This window comes from Podarcis bocagei (assembly GCF_964188305.1).
Source record: "Podarcis bocagei genome assembly, chromosome: 4".
Lineage (NCBI taxonomy): Eukaryota > Metazoa > Chordata > Lepidosauria > Squamata > Lacertidae > Podarcis > Podarcis bocagei.
Window position 1 is genome coordinate 22,946,921 of NC_138128.1, and position 19,585 is coordinate 22,966,505.

General features: G+C 44.8%; 1 protein-coding gene across 2 annotated transcripts in view; it reads right to left on the reverse strand.

The window, feature by feature from the left end:
* Positions 1-2,442: 2,442 nt before the first annotated feature.
* TIPARP (TCDD inducible poly(ADP-ribose) polymerase) overlaps positions 2,443-19,585 on the reverse strand; it is a 30,299-nt gene continuing 13,156 nt past the window's right edge. For both annotated transcript variants that reach the window (XM_081191982.1, XM_081191983.1), the window contains exons 3-6: positions 8,639-8,807; positions 7,546-7,727; positions 5,024-5,293; positions 2,443-3,251 (exon numbers count right to left, since the gene is read on the reverse strand). In XM_081191982.1, the coding sequence (XP_081048108.1) occupies positions 2,804-3,251; positions 5,024-5,293; positions 7,546-7,727; positions 8,639-8,807 (1,069 nt within the window). In that variant the 3' untranslated portion in view covers positions 2,443-2,803. The remainder of the gene's footprint in view (positions 3,252-5,023; positions 5,294-7,545; positions 7,728-8,638; positions 8,808-19,585) is intronic.

Genomic DNA, 19,585 nt, shown 5'->3' on the forward strand with positions numbered 1-19,585 from the left:
GCAACTTCCACCCATGCCTGGCTCTTTAACAGTTTGCACTTGCCCCGTAAACTCCTCAACCGAAGATTATAGGCAGAGGTGGAGCCGAGAATGAGATAGCGGCTTACTGCAAACAGTTCATACCTCACCTCATACTTTGAACGACCACGATGCAAATTCTGGGCTCTTAGACAGAAGATAATCTTCGCCTGCTATGGATGGGTTAGAAAATCAGACTTGAGTATCAAAATGGTCTGAAATGCAACCAGTCATGGAAATGATCATGTGTCCTGCTTTACAGAGGGCAATTTTCTCTTTGAAGGCGTCCTCTTTGTGCATGGCTGAAAAATAAAGAATTCCAGGGAGGGAACACAGGTGCCTGAAAGTTGCCAGCTGTTAGCTCCTGGGCAGCAGACTAAGTATACTTGCTCACAGCTTCACCCTTGTATGCATTGGATTTTGACATAAGTTGTAGTGATAATTTCTAATTTTGCATATACACATACCAATGAAAAGGTGCAAGTTTTATGTAAATCTGCATCCTCTGCTTTTGGGTGGGGCTTAATTCACTGCTTTACCAACCCCATACTTTTCTGCAAGCGCAGGCCCTTTGATGGAGGAAAAGTGAAGTTGCCACCCTTGGCAGCTGATTTTGGGTATCATTAGAGCAGAAAAATGTTTTTCCTGCCAGGGAGAAGTGGGGAAAGAACTTGTGGGATTCTGGTCCCAAAATACTTTGGGTGGCCTCGGACACCATTTTCTGTTCTCTGTCAGCCACCTCTGCTTTTCTGCACGACGGAAACCCTTTCTGTGCATTATTGTGTAACCGTCCTCTAAGCACCCGCATTGCTGAAATTGGATTGATCCAAACTACAGCCAGACAGTGTAGCAGTGCTAATTAATGCACAGTTGGAAATGCATTACTCAGCTGAGGGAGACAACAGGTTCCACAATGCCAAGAGCTGCACAATCTTCTCTTTTTCCCTGATTGCAAAAGAAAACCTAATGTTATACACCAGGCAGAATGATAAATAGCCTGATCAAAAACTTACTAAAGGCGCAGCAATTGTTTTCACTTTATGAATTTTAAAATCATTAACTTAAAACAAAGCAGTTCCTTTTTCAAGATTAAGCCATGAAAGGAAAAATCTCTCTTTTCTTGCCCTATGCTTTCTCTTGGTTGGATTGCATTAGATTTGGGTCCAAACCACCCCCTTTGCTATAGATTTTCAGTGGCACAGGCCATATTTCATTTGCACTCCCGACTAACACAGCTAGCAACAAATGTCCCTGCATGCTGTGAGCAATGCATATTGTTCTTAAGTTACCCAACAGTCAAAACCCCAAATGAGCTCTTCATTATCTAAGATTGGAGTTGCATGTAAACCAACTGTTGGTCTTGGGAAATGGCGCAGAACCTGCAAAAAAACAGTGAGCGCAGACCACACAGGGTCTCCTATGAACTTGTCGAGGGCACCGCTTCCACATTTTTCTCACAGTGAAGAAGCACCCACTTCTCTATGCTGCTCTCAGGCGATGAACAAGATGCCAACCTCATGCTAGCGGGCTGTGCGACGACTTCTTCATTTCTGGACTCACTTCTCATTCTCATCTGCTGCCCACATGCAGCTTCCCTCCAACCCTGAAACTGGACTTTTCCATCCCAATGCCTGCTTTTTACATGTTGGCAATTCAGTAGCTTTAATGGGTCCTAGTTAAAGAGCCAAAATCAAGCTCTCAGCCATTCATGCAAACTCGAGATCGCCTTCAGTGCTGGCCCGCCTGTCAAAGGTTGATGCACGGGAGCAAGTTCTGCTTCACCAGCACATTCCCTGCAAAGAACATGAGCACATAAAGCAGGCCTGAACGCAGCCCATCAAGCTGACGTCACTTGGGGGGTGAGCATGGTTTGGGGGGAAAGTGGCCTTGTGGGAAAAGAGCTTCCCCACCCTTGCTCTAGGGGGAGATGTGTTTCCCAGATGCTACCTGCAGAGACTTGTATGGGATATCACTGCTGTGGCCACAACACTTGCAGCCAAGCCTAAATTCAAGTTTGAGAAATCTTTGTGCTAGGAGGCGGCAGAAGACGGAAGCAGCAATGCTTTATAAGCAAGAGGTTTTAACATTGGCATATGGACTTGGATTGCTTGGAGAGGCTGTTTTGCAGCAGCATCTGAACCAAGAAAACTCCTCTGTGGGGGGGTTTTTTAAAGGTGCAAAATCTTCTCTTTGGGCTTGCATGGAATGTCAGCTGCCCAGAAAGAAGGAAAGCTAGGCTAGGCTGTCCCTGTGCCTTGAACAGCAGCTTGATTTGCACAAATCAGCAGGCAGAACATTCTGCAACATGGAGCCCAGGATCTGCAGATCGAGTTGCAGGAGCAAACGTTGGCAGCCTGAGAATGGCGCAAAGCTTAACCGGGCAAGCCAGACTACAAATAAGCATTTAAGACGCATACGTTAAGGTTCTTTTTTTAAAACATTAAGTTTACTAACATAAATAGTGTTTATAACAAAAGGCACAGGTTTTTCTTTTCTCCTGACTATAAACAATGGAAAAATATTTACAGTTTGCACAGAATATAGCAAGTGCACAATTGGTCTTTTTTCAGGAGTTTTAAAAATGTCTTTTTTTCCTGCCCCCACCCTCCCTAGCCCCTTAGCATCTTTATTCAGAGTTCCGCAATTGTTTCTTTTTCCCCTTCCGCAGCAAAAGGGATCCAATTCTACAAATATCAGGTTAAAAAAAAGGTTGTTACAACAACAACAAATCAACATGAAGCAATTCTCTCTTTTCCCCCCACACACTCCGCCCCCCATTCTGTTCTCAGATCACAACGACGTTACTAACTTCTTCATACTGGATTACGAAATAGGGATAGCTCTGGTCATCGTTGAAAATGACGAAGATCTGAGGCTCAAAGTAGTTGTCCACGCAGGAGTCGTAGAGGTCGCTGGTGATGCTGTTGGGGTTGACGGGCGGAGGTCTTCGCATGGTGTGGTTGCCGACCGTGTACCTCCCCGTCAGGACTTTAGCCAGGAACATATAGTGGATCCCTTTGGGAGAGCGCTTGGAGAAGTTGTGCGAGTAGCTGGCTTTGCGGGCAAAGTAGCTGCCTTGCCCAAACATGGTGGCATGCTTCCCACAGACCCGGGGGTCAAAATTATGCTTGCAGATTCCGTCGACCACATCCTGCGAGGTGCCGTGGAACAAATGTCTTTCGTTCATAATCCGGTCCAGTCCTGTCATCTTTTTACACATGTACTCCTTTTTCCTGGAAGCGGGAAAACATAAAAGGAACCAGTGAGCTCCAACAGGCACGTGGCAAAAAAATATTCACACACAAAATCGCCATGCATTAATCGATCTGGAACAAAACAAGCACACCCTCCTTTGTGCTGTGTGGGGGGGTTTAAAGCCTGAAGATTGTGTTGCTGATACCGAGTGTATGGGCCTAAATCACAGATTGCAACAATTTCGGCCCCAAAATATTCCTGTCTACATAACTCTTGCCTCTCTGCTCTTCTTAAGGGGAGCTTAAGTAAAGTTCTGAGGATATTACTTCAGACTGGAAGTAGAGAGCTAAAAACAACAGAAGTCCAGCATAATGACTTTATTGCCAAGCTTCTGGGACATGTCAGATTGACAGCTGGGGACTGGTATACCTGAAAGTATCATTGCTTTCATTGAAATAACAACACACCTTTAAAACACACATGAGTGCCTTCTTACATATACTATACTAGTAAAGTTAGGGAAACGGCTAGCTCAGAACACGAACACACGAACATTCCCCTTCCTTGTTGTGCTATGTATCTATGAGCAAGCAGCATTTTACATGGAAGAGCATTCAGGTCTTTGATTCTCCCACAGTTACAGCAACAAGGATCACAGGGATTTCTGGTTTTCTGATTACAGGTAGGTAGCCGTGTTGGTCTGTAGTAGTTGAAACAAAATTTTAAAAAAATCCTTCCGGTAGCACCTTAAGAGTAAGGTTACCAGACGTCCCCGTTTCCTGGGGACAGTCCCCGGATTTACAAATCAGTCTCCACACAAAATCACTTGAAGTTGAAAAGTGTCCCCGGATTCATTGAAAAATATCTGGTAACCTTACCTTACAGACAAACTAAGTTTGTTATTGGTATGAGCTTTCATGTGCACACACACTTCTTCAGATACACTGAAACAGAAGTCACTGTTAACAGTTGTCAACAGGTTTACCACACCTATCAGCCAATCACCCATTCCCACCACCCTTCTGAGTAATACCCCTCCCCACGCTCTCACTATATATAAGGATCTGGTGACTTCTGTTTCAGTGTATCTGAATAAGTGTGCATGCACACGAAAGCTCATACCAATAACAAACTAGTTGGTTTTCTGATGCACAGGTAAAACCCTCCACCTAGACTGGAAGATGGGCCGCCTCCCCACCCCACATAGTTTTGCTTCAGTGTCCCTTGCAGCAAAATGTGTCCCGGGTTTAGCAAATTTAGAAAGAGGCCAGCAAACCTCAATTCAAACTGATCACTTTTAAGAGCTCTCCAAAAGGAACAATTACTCCTCAAAGTCCTGAGCTGCCAGGTTCAACAAAAAGACTTCTCCTTTCTAAAAAACAAAAAAAAAAAACAACCAACCAACCAACCCAAAAATGGTAGAACAGGAAGTGGCAGTTCTTTGGGTGCTTCAGAGGAATTTCTGGGCTTTTGCTAGCATTCCTAACAATGAAGAGCCAGAATCAAACACGCTCCCACAACTCGGGTGTTTTTGATTGGGTACACAACTTGCTAAAACAGCTACTCATTTTTAACAAACTGGATCTTCAGACCCCTACACCTTGTATTAACAATAAAACTGCACTTCACAACGGGGCCAATTCATTTTACAGGGACGTTGCAGTACTGGAATTCCTGCAATATGCAGCTGGTTGGACCAGATGACGTTTGAGGGCCCCCCTTCCAACTCAACAATCCCCCCCCCAACAAAAGTAGGGAGGTTTCCCCCAATTAATAAGGAGGAGAACTGTTATTATACGCTTTGGCTCACCTCTTATACTTCTCCCACAAAAACTGGTTCTGAACTCGCAGTATTTTCAAAATTTTGTATTTGGTCTCTGGCACAGTCTTATGAAAGAGATTGTAAATGGTTCTGTAGCTTTTGTCTTCCTTTGACACAGGCACTTGGACGAAGTCCTGAGCTGGATCCATGCTGACCCACGTTTCAGGGTAGAAGTTTGGAGAGGTAACGGCAGTCGGGGATAAGACTTGTGAGTCGGTTGCTGGCGTCACGGGTACTGTGGGGCTGCCACCAAGAGTCCTAGGGTGGAGAGAAATTGGGATATTGTATCAACACAACAACAACAAAATAGTAATCTGAATATGTACTTTTAGAAGTATTTGGAAACAAGATTTCTTTTGTTTGGAGCAGGGCAACTGTTCACTATAAGAACCACCCTCCTGCATTGACCCAATGACCCATCTAATCCAGCATGCTGTTCTCACAGTGGCCAACCCACGGGAGACTTGCAGATATAGGGCAAGATATAAATTCAACGAATAAAAATAAAATAAATATCTGCAGCACTCTCCCCTCCTGTGGTTTCCAGTTTTATTCAGAAGCTCACTGCCTCTGAGACTGGATGAGGAACATCATAGTTATCTAGGTTGCGGGTCATACTTGGGAACAATCGCATGATATACCATTATACCTTCAAGCCTAAGTTTTTAATTTAGAAAGCTAGGGGCAAAAGGACCGACCATCGGGATAAATAGCAGCAGTTCGTATGATAATATTACTGGGATCCACGGACACGGAGTCGCCGTGGGATTTTCCACTGGGCTTGCAACGTTGTGCTGCAGCATGTTTTCGATGCGTATGACCTGTCCTGGTGATCACTCCTGCATCTGCTCAAGCCAGTCTCTGGTGAGGAATCCCACCCCTCCTATGATGGAGAGTGTCACCCGAAGGAGACAGAGTTCCCGGAACATTAAGCTGCCGTCAAGAAGGTCCCACGAGCACAGACCATGGAACACACTTCCGTGTATTTAAAACCCGAACACTAGGTGTTCAAAGCCGGGGTACAGTTGGCTAACAGAAGCGATGGACTTCATTAAGGCTGCTACTGCACTGGGCACTTAACAACGGAAAGAGGAATGTTTTCCACTCTCTTTGTACAGAGTTGTGAACAAGGTGTGTGTCCCCCACCTCACAGGTTTCCCTTTCCTTTTCTTCTTCACAGAGTTCAGAAAAAATAACCAGATTTTTTTATTTATATGAAACAAAAGCTCAATGGAATTTCTGCACAATTTCCCCACGTGTAAAAGGCCCACTGTGCCGATGTTCTGACCAATTAGATTGCTCTAGCCACTTTCCTCTCTATGGTCTGTCTCTCCTCTCTAGGAAGCGCCTTTATAGCATTTCCTTCGGTTGTTTCCCCTAAACCGTAGAGGACAACCAGAAGTACAGTGAGGGGAAAGGGAGTATTTAATTCTCCCCCAAACACATAATGGCCCAATGAAAGAAAGGGGGGAACTACCTCCCTTTTCCAACATTTGGGGAACGGGCAACGCCCACTTGGCTAGTTAGAAGCCTGGAATCCAAAGTTGCCACTCTACTTCCAGCTGCGGGAAGCACCCTAGATCAGTTTTCTCCCTGCTGAATTTCTGGGAGTTTCAAACCACACGCAAGTCTTGTGACCTAAAAGTCTTGTGGAGCAGAACCCAAGGGATGCATATTCCAAAACGCTGCAATAACAGCTGGTCCTTAAAGGTGCTATAAGACCTTGTGATTCCTATGAACAGATTGTCATAGCTGCTCCTACATTAACAAATTTTGAAGTAGCAACCACCCATACTAAAGGAGATTTGCCTCTTATGGAGCTAGCCAGTGTAGCCCAGCCCACCACCAACAGGGCTCCTAAGCCTCTAATGTGGGGTGAAGGCAAAACCCCACCCAATGCAATTCCTCTGTCCAACAGAGAAGCAACAAGCAGATTTTGAAAAGGACAGGAGCCTCACCAGGTCAGGCACCAGCTCCTGGGAATTATTATCCAATCCTAAAAGGCCTGATGAACTGTCATAGTGATTGGTTCTGTTATTGGCCACTGATGCAAAATTTCCAGAGCTGCTCCCCTTATTGACCATCTCCTATACAGTGCTGGGGAAATAACGCAAGGAATATCAGAACAGAAATTCCCTTAATACAGCCGGGGGACCCAGAAGAGAGTATGGTAAGCACAGAGGTCATACACAGAAGTTGGATAAATCCAAAGTGCAACTGGAATGCAGGTGTTCAGCATTCCCTTAACGGAATCCAGAACAACTGATTGCAAGGACATCTACAAAGTAAGAGGGAGCTGTAATAGATGGGGTTAGGTGCATCTAAAGCATGATCTTATGCAGTTAAGCCCACCGAAAAAACCAGAAGGTTCATTAACATTTGGGTAAGTCAAGAGCTCTCAATAAAGAAACATGGGCGCTCCAGTGTTAGGAAAGGGGTTGTGGCGGGTTCACCCACGTCCATTTGCCCTGAAACAACGTCCGCTGCCGAAAGGGAGTCCCATCACTTACTGCAGGTATGGCATGAGGATCACACAGGAGCGGAAGAAAGGTCTCCTCTTGATTTCTCTTCGAATGCACGAATTCTGCTGGAAGCCATCTTTAATGTTCAGGGTGTAACGGTTGTGCCACGTAACAAACCGGACCTCTGCCAGCCCTCGGTAGTTGGCTTCTTCTATCAATCGCACGACAGACTTTTTTAAAATAAAAAACAAACAAACAAACAAACCCAAGTAAATATTTAATAATCCACGCCACTGGTGCAAATATACCTTGGTTCCCCCCACTGTTTGTTTGTTTTTTTGGCAGGGTTTTCCAGTTCTGTTGTCATTAAAGATAGTGCTAAGCACCGCTATATGCATTATCCTGAAGGATTATAGTTGGCAACCCCCCCCCCCATCTTTCCGCCACACTGAAATGAAAGTTTGAACAACTGAGCAGAGGCTGATTAAATTGAATGGCCTTTCCAGTCTTCAGCTTCCAGAAGGAGGAGACACATGTGTATTTAAACCTCTCTCATGAAAGTTAAGGGTGTTAAGCATCAATTGGATGCTCCTTGAAGGGCCACTGGTGAGCAGTTGCACAAGGTCTTGTTTCTGCAAACATGTCAAGAGTTTTCCTGTCGACCCAGCACTCCCCAAGATCTGACTGTTCCTAGATTGCAACTCCCATCATCCCTGATCATTGGGCTATACTGGTTGGAGCTGGTGCGAGTTGAGAGTCCAGCCACATCTGGAGTGCATAACACTGACTAGCCCTGAACTGGTCAATGGATACTTCCTCTCCTCTTCCTCACCCACCTGTGACCTGCTGCCAAATCTGCCCCGGAAAGTCTGGAGAAACCCAACAGCAGGTAGATGGGAAGTCCCACTGAGCTTGCAAAACTTTGCACGCGTAGCTATTTTTCTGGATACGGAAAAAGCTACCAGTTTACACACAGCCTTTTCATTTATCCTTGAGCATCTTGCAAAGCAGGTTAGGCTAGTTAACAGTGATTTATAACAAAGACCACGCAGTGGGGGGCATCATGAACCAAGGCTTCCCACACCCACCCACCCCCCAACATTATTTCTGAAACTTAAGGGCGGCGGTGGTGGTGAAATACCTCTGAATATTCTCTCCAGCCAAAATGATCCCTGCAGAAATACTTCCAGATGGTGTAGTAGTTGGAGTTGGAACCTGTACACACAGGCGTAGACAGCCTCCTCAGCTGGTCAAATTCAGTCGTATCATAGAGTGCCAAACCATTCAAGTCGACTAAAAACTCATGGCCCCTGGGGGGAGGGAGAAGAGAAAAGGTAAATAATTCAGTTTTCTCTATCCATTCAAGAAGCGACTGGAAGTTATGACATTTCAGCAGTTGCAAAGCTTTGCCAATTCTTCCTTCTACAGCAGGCATGGCCAAACTGGGCCCTCCAGCTGTTTTTGGGACTACAACTCCCATCATCCCTAGCTAATAGGACCATGGGTCAGGGATGATGGGAATTGTAGTCCCAAAACAGCTGGAGGGCCAAGTTTGGCCATGCCTCTTCTACAGACTGGGAGGCAAACCAAATGTGACCCACAGTTCCGCAAACGCAACCTCTCAGCCTAACGAACCTTACAGGGTTCTTGTGAGGATGTAATAGGAGGAGAATTACGCATATCAGCTCAATCTCCTTGGGGAAAAAGCCAGGGGTATATAAGCAATTTATTAATAAATTAATCATCCACTTTTAAAAAGTGACTTGTGGAAGATCAGGACAAAAACAACTGGGCTCCATCCTTTCATTCCACAGCACCGTCGCAAATAATCACCCTCTCCCCCAGCAGCTGGCTGCTTTTTCGGGAGGGTGGATGCTTCAAATCTGGGACCACGGGGTGTGTGTGTGTAGGAATGGGGTCAAACACCTCCCTGCACATCATAGCAGGAGTTATTTACATTTTAAGAGCATGCATGTCAATTGCATAACCTGACTGACTGGGTTTTGCGCAGGGAGAGAGACGTATATATATATAAAAGCAGCGAACTATTAGGAACAAGGAATACAACCCAGAAGAATGAATACAAAACAGAACGCAGGCGTTGTAGGATCTGTATGTCCTTGCCCCACATCAGGGAGAACATTCCTGGGTAAGATGGATTTTCCTTGCATCAGTTCTGGGACAACACCCTCCTCCCCCTCAGTCTGCAATCATGCATAATTTTTGCTGAGAGGCTACACACCTACTTAGGCTATCAGCTGAATGCAAAAGGCTAATCAGACAGGAACCAGGTGCACGCTCCCATCCCCCCAAAAACCCCTTGTGAGTCAAATGCTCCAATTCATTTATGATGCCATCATTTAGTACAGTGGTACCTCTGGTTAAGTACTTAATTTGTTCCGAAGGTCCGTTCTTAACCTGAAGCAAAGTTCTCAACCCGAGGTACTATTTCTGGGTTTGCGGAGTCTGTAACCTGAAACATACGTAACCCGAGGTACCACTGTACTTCTTCCCTGCGGCCAAAGTTAAACAGGGCACGTGGTCTGTGGCGCAACAGAAACAAGGGGCAAAGGAATCACGCTAGATTCCTTGCACTGCACTAGAGCTGTTCTCTAGATCAGGGCAGCGGGCAACGCTCTCCCCCAAATTTATAATCATACGCTTGCCGTCCGATGCAAGACATCTCGAGGTGACTTGAACACGCAACTGAAGAAAAGCACCACCAAGTTTGACAATAAAAACAATACCCACCCCTCAAAAGAACAGAAACAGCAGTGAATGAGATTACCATATCCCCTCAACAGCTACAAAGGTAAAGGGACCCCTGACCATTAGGTCCAGTCGTGGCCGACTCTGGGGTTGCGGCGCTCATCTTGCTTTATTGGCCGAGGGAGCCGGCGTACAGCTTCCGGGTCATGTGGCCAGCATGACTAAGCTGCTTCTGGCAAACCAGAGCAGCGCATGGAAATGCCGTTTACTGCTACATATTTTCTTCAAAAAAGCAGGTGGTTTGTAAAGGATAAACAGGGCAGAGCGCCACATTCCTTGCTGCACTTCTGCAATAACCCAGTGGGGAGCTCTATTAAGAAAAAGTGTTAAATTGCTGACAGAGAAGAAAGCCAATATTGTTTGTGTTTTGGAAGAAGAGAAATAGGCTGCTGTATTGAGGGGAGGGAACGCTTACAATATGTGAGGAGGAATAAGTGATCTGGCACCACCCCCTCAGTAAGTAACATGCTAGCTGTGGCACAAACCTTTCTATTCAACAGCCTACGTCACCAGATGCATAAAAGCAGCAAAGATCCATTTGTGCCATGACATTTAATAAGAGCACTCCTCACACAGGCAGGCAGAAATCATCGAGCTCCAGATTACGACATGTTAATGTGTAATCCGTAATGACTGGTGGACTTTACTTCTTTGCGGCAACTTAGCTCCGCTATCAAGGAAACTGTTTTGCAAATGGGGAAGTGCAAGCTCGATTAGGTGCCGCGCACCTGTTGCCAAGTCACCTGCTAAAACTTCTCTTTCAGTCACCTGTGCAGGAAGAAGGGAGGTGAAAAGATAAGATGAAAAGATAAGATAAGCAAAAGCTATTGATTTTTCCCCAGGTACAAGATTTAAGCTGCAGTGGATTTGGCAAGACAACTTCCCCAGCCGCATTCCCTATAAGCATGCAACTTCAGGGATGCTAAAGTGTAGCTTGGGGTGGGGGCACATTGAGTGAAACACCACGGGGGGGGCACTTACAGCTGCCCTACAGCTGAGGGGGAGGCAGTGACAGAGAGAAGTCCAGAATCAGATGCTGGAATGGGTATTAAGTACAGTGGTGCCCCGCAAGACGAATGCCTCGCAAGACGAAAAACTCGCTAGATGAAAGGGTTTTTCGGTTTTGCGTTGCTTCGCTAGACGAATTTCCCTATGGGCTTGCTTCGCAAGACGAAAACGTCTTGCGCTTTTTTCTTGAAGCCGCTTGAAGAGGCGCAGTTGCGACGGACCGTGCTTCGCAAGACGAAAAACATCGCAAGACGAAAAGACTCGCGGAACGAATTATTTTCGTCTTGCGAGGCACCACTGTACGTAGTTCTTGACTTCACAGTGCAACAAGAGCAAGCACATCTATCACAATAAGTCTAGGGAATGCTCTCCCCAGGGAAGTTCACCTGGTGCCTTCATTATACACCTTTAGGTGCCAGGCAAAAACGTTCCTCTTTAATCAGGCCTTTGGTTGATCCAATTTACATCCTATGCCCTTTTAAAATGTTTGGTTGGGGGGGGGATATCGAGTTGCTGTTTTTATTTCTATTAGGCATGCTGTGGTTTTATATCTTGCTTTTATTCTGTGAACCACCCTGAGACGCCCCAGGTATAGGACGGTATATAAATTTTAATGAATGAATGAGTGAATGAATGAATGAATATTCAATGAAACTGAATTTTGGAAGATTCAAGGAATAGGAAAAGAAGTGAATCTCTTCACACAACACATAGTTAACTATGGCAAATTAACTACGGCAAATCCTTAATAAAAATAAAATAAATAAAATAAAAATAACTATGGAATTTGCTCCTACAAGAGGCAGTGATGGCCACCAACTTGGATGGCTTTAAAAGAGTATTAGACAAACAGTTATCAATGGCTATCAGCTTGCCCTAGATGAGAACCTGGCAGCCTCCTTTTTGGGGTCTGCCCTGTGCAGTAACAGGTGTTAGCATTCTAGCAGCAGCTTGATGGTCATGCATGATACTGCATACAGATCTGTTGCGACATGCAGAGAAAACCCAGACTGCGTTCTGTACCGTCACTGACAGACTTAGATATGGCAATACAGTATCTGAATTTAAAGACGTCATAGGCTCAGGCTACAAGGGGTAAATTGCCCAGTTTCTTCCACCGTGGTAGACCTAGTCGTAGAATTGCAAACTCCACTTGTTATACTGATTAAACTTTGTCCCTGCTTCAGATTGGCTCTGGGCAACATATTATTCAGTATTATCAATTTATTCAAGACTGCCTGTTTATTAAACTGAATGAATTATTTGGTATATGCAAAGGGATTTGAGGAGGAATGCGAGTCCTTAAAAGTGTTTTTGGAATTTGAAACAGAATTAAAATTGGTAATCCTTTCAAAAAAAAATAATCAAAGAAAAAATGGCTATCAGCCACAGTTGCGTTCTTCTACCACCACCACTGTCTTAGGGCAGGATGCCTCTGAAGACCTGTCGCTAGGAATCCCAGGTGAGCAGAAAGGTGCTGCAGATGTCTGCAAATGTAAATGGGGAAGTGCTAAGATGCTCAGGTCCTGTCCTCCTGGGTTTTTCAGGGTCACCTGGTTCCTCAGTGAGAAAAACAAGATGCTGGGCCTGACCCAACAGGTGCTTTAATGTTCTTACTTGGTAGTTAAGTTTTGGAACACGGTTCAGCACAGCTTAGGTGAAAACAGCATTCCCGACATAGTTTTAATTTAGTCTCAAGTGTCGAGAAACACAAGGCAAATGAGGCCAAATTCAGGTTGCGGAACGAATGTCATCTGACTGGTTATAAAGTTTCACACTGATTTTTGCGCTGGAACTATGGAAAGTCAAGCAAAAATTTTCCAAGGCACATAAAACACTGGCGATGGGAAGTAAGCTACAAAGGGGGAACCAACAGCAAGGGACCTCTTTCACCTTTAACATTCTGCACCCAGGTGGCATGTTACAAAAAAGCTTTCGGCAAAATATATACGTAAGCAAGTGCAGTTTTGCATGTGCCTGTTTACACAGATGCAGGTACAGTTTCAAAGAGACCGCCCCAGGATACAAAACACGTTGGAATCACATTTGGGAATTTGCAAACAAACAAGGCCTTTAAGAAGTGAGGGTCCCACTATCCATTTTCAGGCTATTTAAAGCTGTTTCCAAGGCTTATTTTAGCTTTGCAGAAAACCTTTGCTCTGTTTAGGCTTGCTGAATATTAGTCCTATGGGAGCACCCCGTTCCCACGCTAGGGGAATTGAAAGTGCCATGTCTTCTTTTACAAGCACTGGTTGCAAAGCTTTGTGGCTAGAAGCAGTCAACACTGGACAGATCTGGGAGCCCCTACATATTTCAGCAACACAGCATTTCTGCTCAGCTCTGATAGACAAAGCACCGTGCAAGAGGTTTAAGTATCATTAATTCTGTACCTACAAAATGTAGATAGGTACAGGGTTGATGCTACCTACTCAACAAACCAATTTATTTTTTTTTACAATGTTACCGAGAGTTTAAAAAGCAATAAGCACATTGGTGTTATGCAGACAGCTTGCCCTGCACGCTGCTATTTGATTACATTTTGATCCTATCCTTGCTCCAGAGAGTGCACAGATCCTGCAATGTAGGTTAGGCTAGAAGGCTGTAATTGGCCAAAGGTCACCCAGTAACCTGCCTGGCTAAGTGGGGATCTAGACCAATGTCTTAAGGATCACACCGCACTGAATTCTCCCAATATACCTGGCATAAAGTTTCTCACCCACCCACCATCTCACATCTGTGACACACACCCCCTGAAAAAAAAATCATGCACACCTGTGCCCATCAAATGTGCTGCAAAATTGCTCGGGAGTTTTCTTGCACACACGCTGCCTTGAGTCCTGAGTGTGAGTCAAGCTCAAGTGCTCCTAAAATGAGTAGCAGCAGTTTAGGTTTTAAAGTGAACAAGGCTAACATTTGAGTGTCAGAATGAAAACAATTAGCAATGCCACCCTCTCTGCCTTGCCCAATAAATACAGGTCATGGGAGATGAATATTCCCCAAAGGTGCCAGACATAGCAAGCTGACCTACCTTACTGGGATGTTGGGTGGATAAAGGGGTCATGCTATAAGGTCCTTCAAAGAAAGGTGGGGGCCAAAGATGAATAAATCCCCTAGTGACTTTATAGAGGTGCCTCCACATTACCAAGCCACCCAATTCATAAATGATTTAGTAATATTATTGAAAATCACCAGGAGGAGCCTATTCCACCTCTCTTACAGTATTATATTTCTGATTTAATAAAATTATTCCTATGCTTGCTTCGATATGAAGCGCTCGCAACCTCAATAAAGCTGTTCGGAATATTAAAACAGAAAGCATACTGGGATGTTATTGTCTCATTTGTTGGCAGCCGGTTGAGATGGAGAAATAGCCGAAGTCTACATATTTTATAAGCCCACTGCATGTTCAACGGGATATTTGAGAATTTAATCTGACAAGTGCATTAGTGAGACTTGATAAATATTGATTTGCTTGCACATTCCAAGGGAACAACTCTGGTTTATATTGTATATTTATGCTACGGATCCCCAGGGGGTTTGAGTCCAGGTTTATCATCTCTTAATATTACAGCCAACGCAACAGCCTCTTTGGAAACTCACCTACAATTCCAACCTTTGGGAGCCCGGACTGTTTTTTGTGTGTGCCCGTAGCAAAATTTATTAAGTACTTTCTAGATAGTCAAGGGATTTTAGAAGAGAGCAGAAACATGTAAGATTAAGATTTTTTCTTTTTCTTTTGCCAGGAAGAACTTGTTTTCGACAGAGGAGGATGAACACGGAAGCCTAACTGCACGAGAGTAGATGTCAGCTTTATTTAAAATTGTGCGCTCACCTTTCAGCACAACTGAGATCAGCTGGAGAAGACTTGCCATTGGGGGTGGCCATTCTGCCCGGGAAGTTCCTTATGTGACTGCAAGGATCCCCACCCCCCATCCTCAGTGCACTGCAATGATGTGATGCCCTCTCAAAGAGGTGTATTGTGTGAATCCTGAGCAAGCTGACATTGGTTTGCCCAGGTTCCTGGTCATGGGAGTTCTACTCATGTATATGTGGCATGGACAAGTTCGGGGCAGGGTGGAGAGGGAAGCACACAGAGGCACACATGTCGGGGGCATGAATACACCTCAAACGTCCTAACAAAGGCACCCCCAAACTCGGCCCTCCAGCAGTTTTGGGACTACAACTCCCATGATCCCTAGCTAACAGGACCAGCGGTCAGGGATGATGGGAATTGAAGTCCCAAAACAGCTGGAGGCCAGAGTTTGGGGATGCCTGTCCTAACAAAACGGAATTGTCAGTAGTGCTACCTGGGACACACAAGCACTTCTGAAGGAAGGCTGTTTCCATACACCTTTCTAAGTAGAAGAGATTAGTAGACAGGATGAACTTGACTAGTTGAGGATGAACTTTGAATTCCTACTGCAATTCTTAATCATTTGCTTGCATAGCTTTAGTCAGAACTCTTGAACGCCACAAGTGCAAAGGTCTGCAGCGGGCTATGGGGCGGAAAAAGTTAAAATGCTGTGCCCTACTGAATATCGGGTCTGGAAAGAGTCACAAAGCCATGGGTTTGTCAGAGCAGCTGCGGTAAGGAAATGGCATCCAAGAAAATCTCACATTAGCTGTTGGCCTCTATGCAAAGGCAAAGAATTTTGCTTACTTGTATTTTGTACTGAAGTTCACCCACTCACTTAAAAACCTCCACAAGAGGTTGCCACAAGTTTTATGCTCATCTAATTTTAGGTACATGTAAGCAACTCTGGCACAGGGCTAAGAAGACACACCTCTTGGCCCCCATCCCACAACATATCTGTACCTGACTTGAACCAAAGGGGTACCAAGATTCATGGTACAAATATTACCAGAATGTTTGCTGTTTTAAAATAGCCGAAGCTGCACCAATGTTTTGGAATGAGCTTCTGCTGACACTATGGATGTTTGCTTGGATGGGGAAAGAGGGGGTGGGGGAAAGAAAATAGAAGCAGAGGAACAAGCGAAAAACGAAAAACACTAAAGTCAGGAAAAAGCGTTGTGTCAGTACATGTTAGTCAGAAGGCACACTAGCGCTCAGGAGAGCCTGTTTCTTCCCAATTGGAAATTAAAAGCAAAACAGGAGAGAAGAGGGGTTCAACCCACTTGGAAACGAAGTTGGCTGGGGAAGGAAATGTTCTCCCTGCCATAGTGTGTCATAGCAGAAAATATTCAATATGGCTGCAAGTTCTGCGAAGCAAGAAACAACTCATCCGGGAGTAGCCACATTTGAAATAAGTGGCTTTGGCTTCTGAAGCCCTACCTAGCATACTTAAGGAAACGACTTCCTTCCTCATGCCTCACTACGATCTCAAAGATCAACCAAGAACACCCACTTGGTTTCACCTGGGCTGTCAAATGAAGTTGGCAGGTGGGAGATGCCTTCACTGTGACTCCTCCAGCTGGTAGGGAATTCCCTTCTGCTAGCAAGTAGCCCAAACTCAAGGGGCCCCATCTGCATTATACATTCAAAGCACTGCGATACCACTTTGAACAGTCATGGCTTCTCCACAAAGAATCGTGGGAGCTGGAGTTTGTTAACGGTGCTGGTAGTTGTTAGGGAGACCACCTCCTCGCCTCACAGAGCTACAATTCCTGGAGTGCCTTAACAACCAATCCCTTTTCCCCCAGGGAATTGTGGCATGTAGATTTTGCACTCATCGCCATTTATTATAGTTAAAAATGAAAAATGCTCACCAGCCAACATCAAAATTAATGGAGAAACAATCAGCAGCTTCTGAGAGGGAAGAATGATTTCAGAAAGGAGGAGAAAAAGAATTTTTTTTGGCAGCATTGTAAGAGCTCAATGCCATAGGAGTCATAAAAATATAAACCAATTTATAGAGGAACATCCAAGTCCTTTTAGCCATGTATATCTGCTTGCGCCATTCATTTATTCAACGGCATTTTGTGATCTGGGCTCTGACCACCACACACTGCCTGCAACAAGACTGGATCTATCTGACCTTCCATATACAGAACCTCCCATTAAGCAAGGTGCATTGAAGGGCCATGTTCACGCCATACTTTTAAAGCACTATGGTGCCACTTTAAACAGCAATGGCTTCTCCCAAAGGATTCTGGGAGCTGCAGCTTGCAATGGGTGCTCAGAGTTGTTCGGAGACTCCTATTCTGCTTAGCAGAGCTATCTTTCCCAGAGTTCCCTGGGAAAGAAGAACTGTATCACTGTGAGGTGAACAGGGAGTCCCTACAGCTCCCAGAATTCTTTGGTGGGGGGAGTAGTCATGGCTGCTTGAAGTGGCATCACAGTGCTTAAAATACGTGGCATGAATGTGACCAAGGTGACTCCTAATCTGCAAATTCTGGGCGGCGGCAGAGACAGACAAGGAGAAAACGTGTTTGAACTTTCATTAAAGTTTGAACTCATTAAAGGCCTTGCCAAGTCAGTGAAGTCAAAGTCAGGCCACCGTCACATGGATCTCTTGGGCGCACAGAATGTTTAGCTGCAGTCTCCGGGTCAGAATGCTCCTGACGTGGGACGAAAAGGGCATCATGTCTCATCAGCTACAGTCCAACAACTGTTCCCTTACTCTGGTGACTCTGCATTGATTCATCAGCATTGGTCAAGCGGTGTGTGCCTGGAGTAAACAGACCGCAGTTCTGAGGGAAGGGGGGGAAACACCCCGTGCACAACACAGTGTGAAGTTTTGCTTAATCACTCTTGGAAACTGGTTCACAAAGCCCTTTGTTCCCCTTTTCGCCTAGCAACAGTAACTATTTATATGCGGCAAAAATACAAGCCAAAGAAGTCCCCACCTCCAGTGCAACTCCTGGCTGTGAGCATCTCGCGCAACACGGGATCGGGAGAGGAGGAAGAACGGGCTAGAGTCAGTTTTAGCTTCCAGGGCACTGGCAAACACTAGGCAGGGCACTAGCACCTCTCTGCGTGAAGTGACATGCATGCTTTGTTGCCAACGTTATCTGTCAAAATAATGCGCTAGCAAAGGAAATTTCTATAAAAGTTCCTGCTCCAGCAGGAGCGGGCCAGTGGAAAACTAGGTTTTGCAACCAGAGTGCACAAAACCGAGTTCCTTGCATAACAGCAAAGTCAAAACTCTTCTTTGCTATAATAGGTTGTCGTCGATATTCATCATTCCAAAAAGCAAGAGAGTTGGGCCTAACTGAAAGGAAGTTGGTTTTTCATGGCCATGCAGCGATTTTCAGAAAAGAATGCTTCATTGGGCAGAGTAGCTTGTTTTCTGATAGTTTACACAAAGCCACAGAAAAGCAGAATATGATACTGGGCACAGAACTCGTAATTTTATATTTTTTTAAATGCACATTTTTAGTCTTCATGGTGTATGCATTTTCACAGGTAAACCTGAGAGACTGGGCAGTACCTGACAATGGCTTCATAGCCAGGGGAGAGCTAAGGAAGATTTCAAATGGCCAAGACCTTGTTTCTACTCAAAGATCACAGAATTGTTTGCTGCCTTTGAAAAAGCAGAAGGCCTTCCATTTGTGGAAATGTACATTATTTATATAGGACGCAGAATCCATATTTTATTGGCATAAGATTTTATTTAAGCCACAGTGCACAGTCCTGATCACAGGGTACTGAAAAGGCAGTTTCCCAAAGTTTCTTGCTTCCCAAACCCAACTTGTGTTCTTCAAAATGAAAAGAGTGCCTAAAAAGTGAGTATCTTTTTAAAAAAAGAAATCAAGGATTCCCAAAATCAGAAACACAAAAGGAACAGGAAGGTGTTAATACATTTCATTCGTTCAAATCCAAATCTGGCAAACACTGACAACTTTGGTTTTATAGCCTCTCTATAATATAAAGTCACTTTTCAAGTAGTCTCCAATCCAATAATAAAATGTTTTATTCTAATGATTATCCAACAGGCTGGTTAGTCAAGCTGAAAGGAATATACAAACTATTTATCTGCCCAAGGAATTCATAATGGCAGAAACACACTTGTATCAGAATAAAGATGGAGCTGGTTCCTCACATTACCAGCTCATGCCCCGATTTAGGCTGAGCTTCACAGACATCCCCATATCAGTAAGGATGCACTTTTTGTTTGATGCAGGATCTGCTATAGAACCTCATACAGAAGGCAAGAGAAGCCTTCCCTAGGCTCCCAACTCTCCCAGGTGACATGGATTTATCCTGCTTGGGGAATCGCATTTAAGGCATACAAATTACCCAGCCTTTCCCCATTCCACAACCTCCCACTACTTTCGCACAAACTGTCCGAAGGCCTCCTTTAAGATTATGTCTATTGCCAAAGCTGGGAAACTTCTGTGTTAATAAACA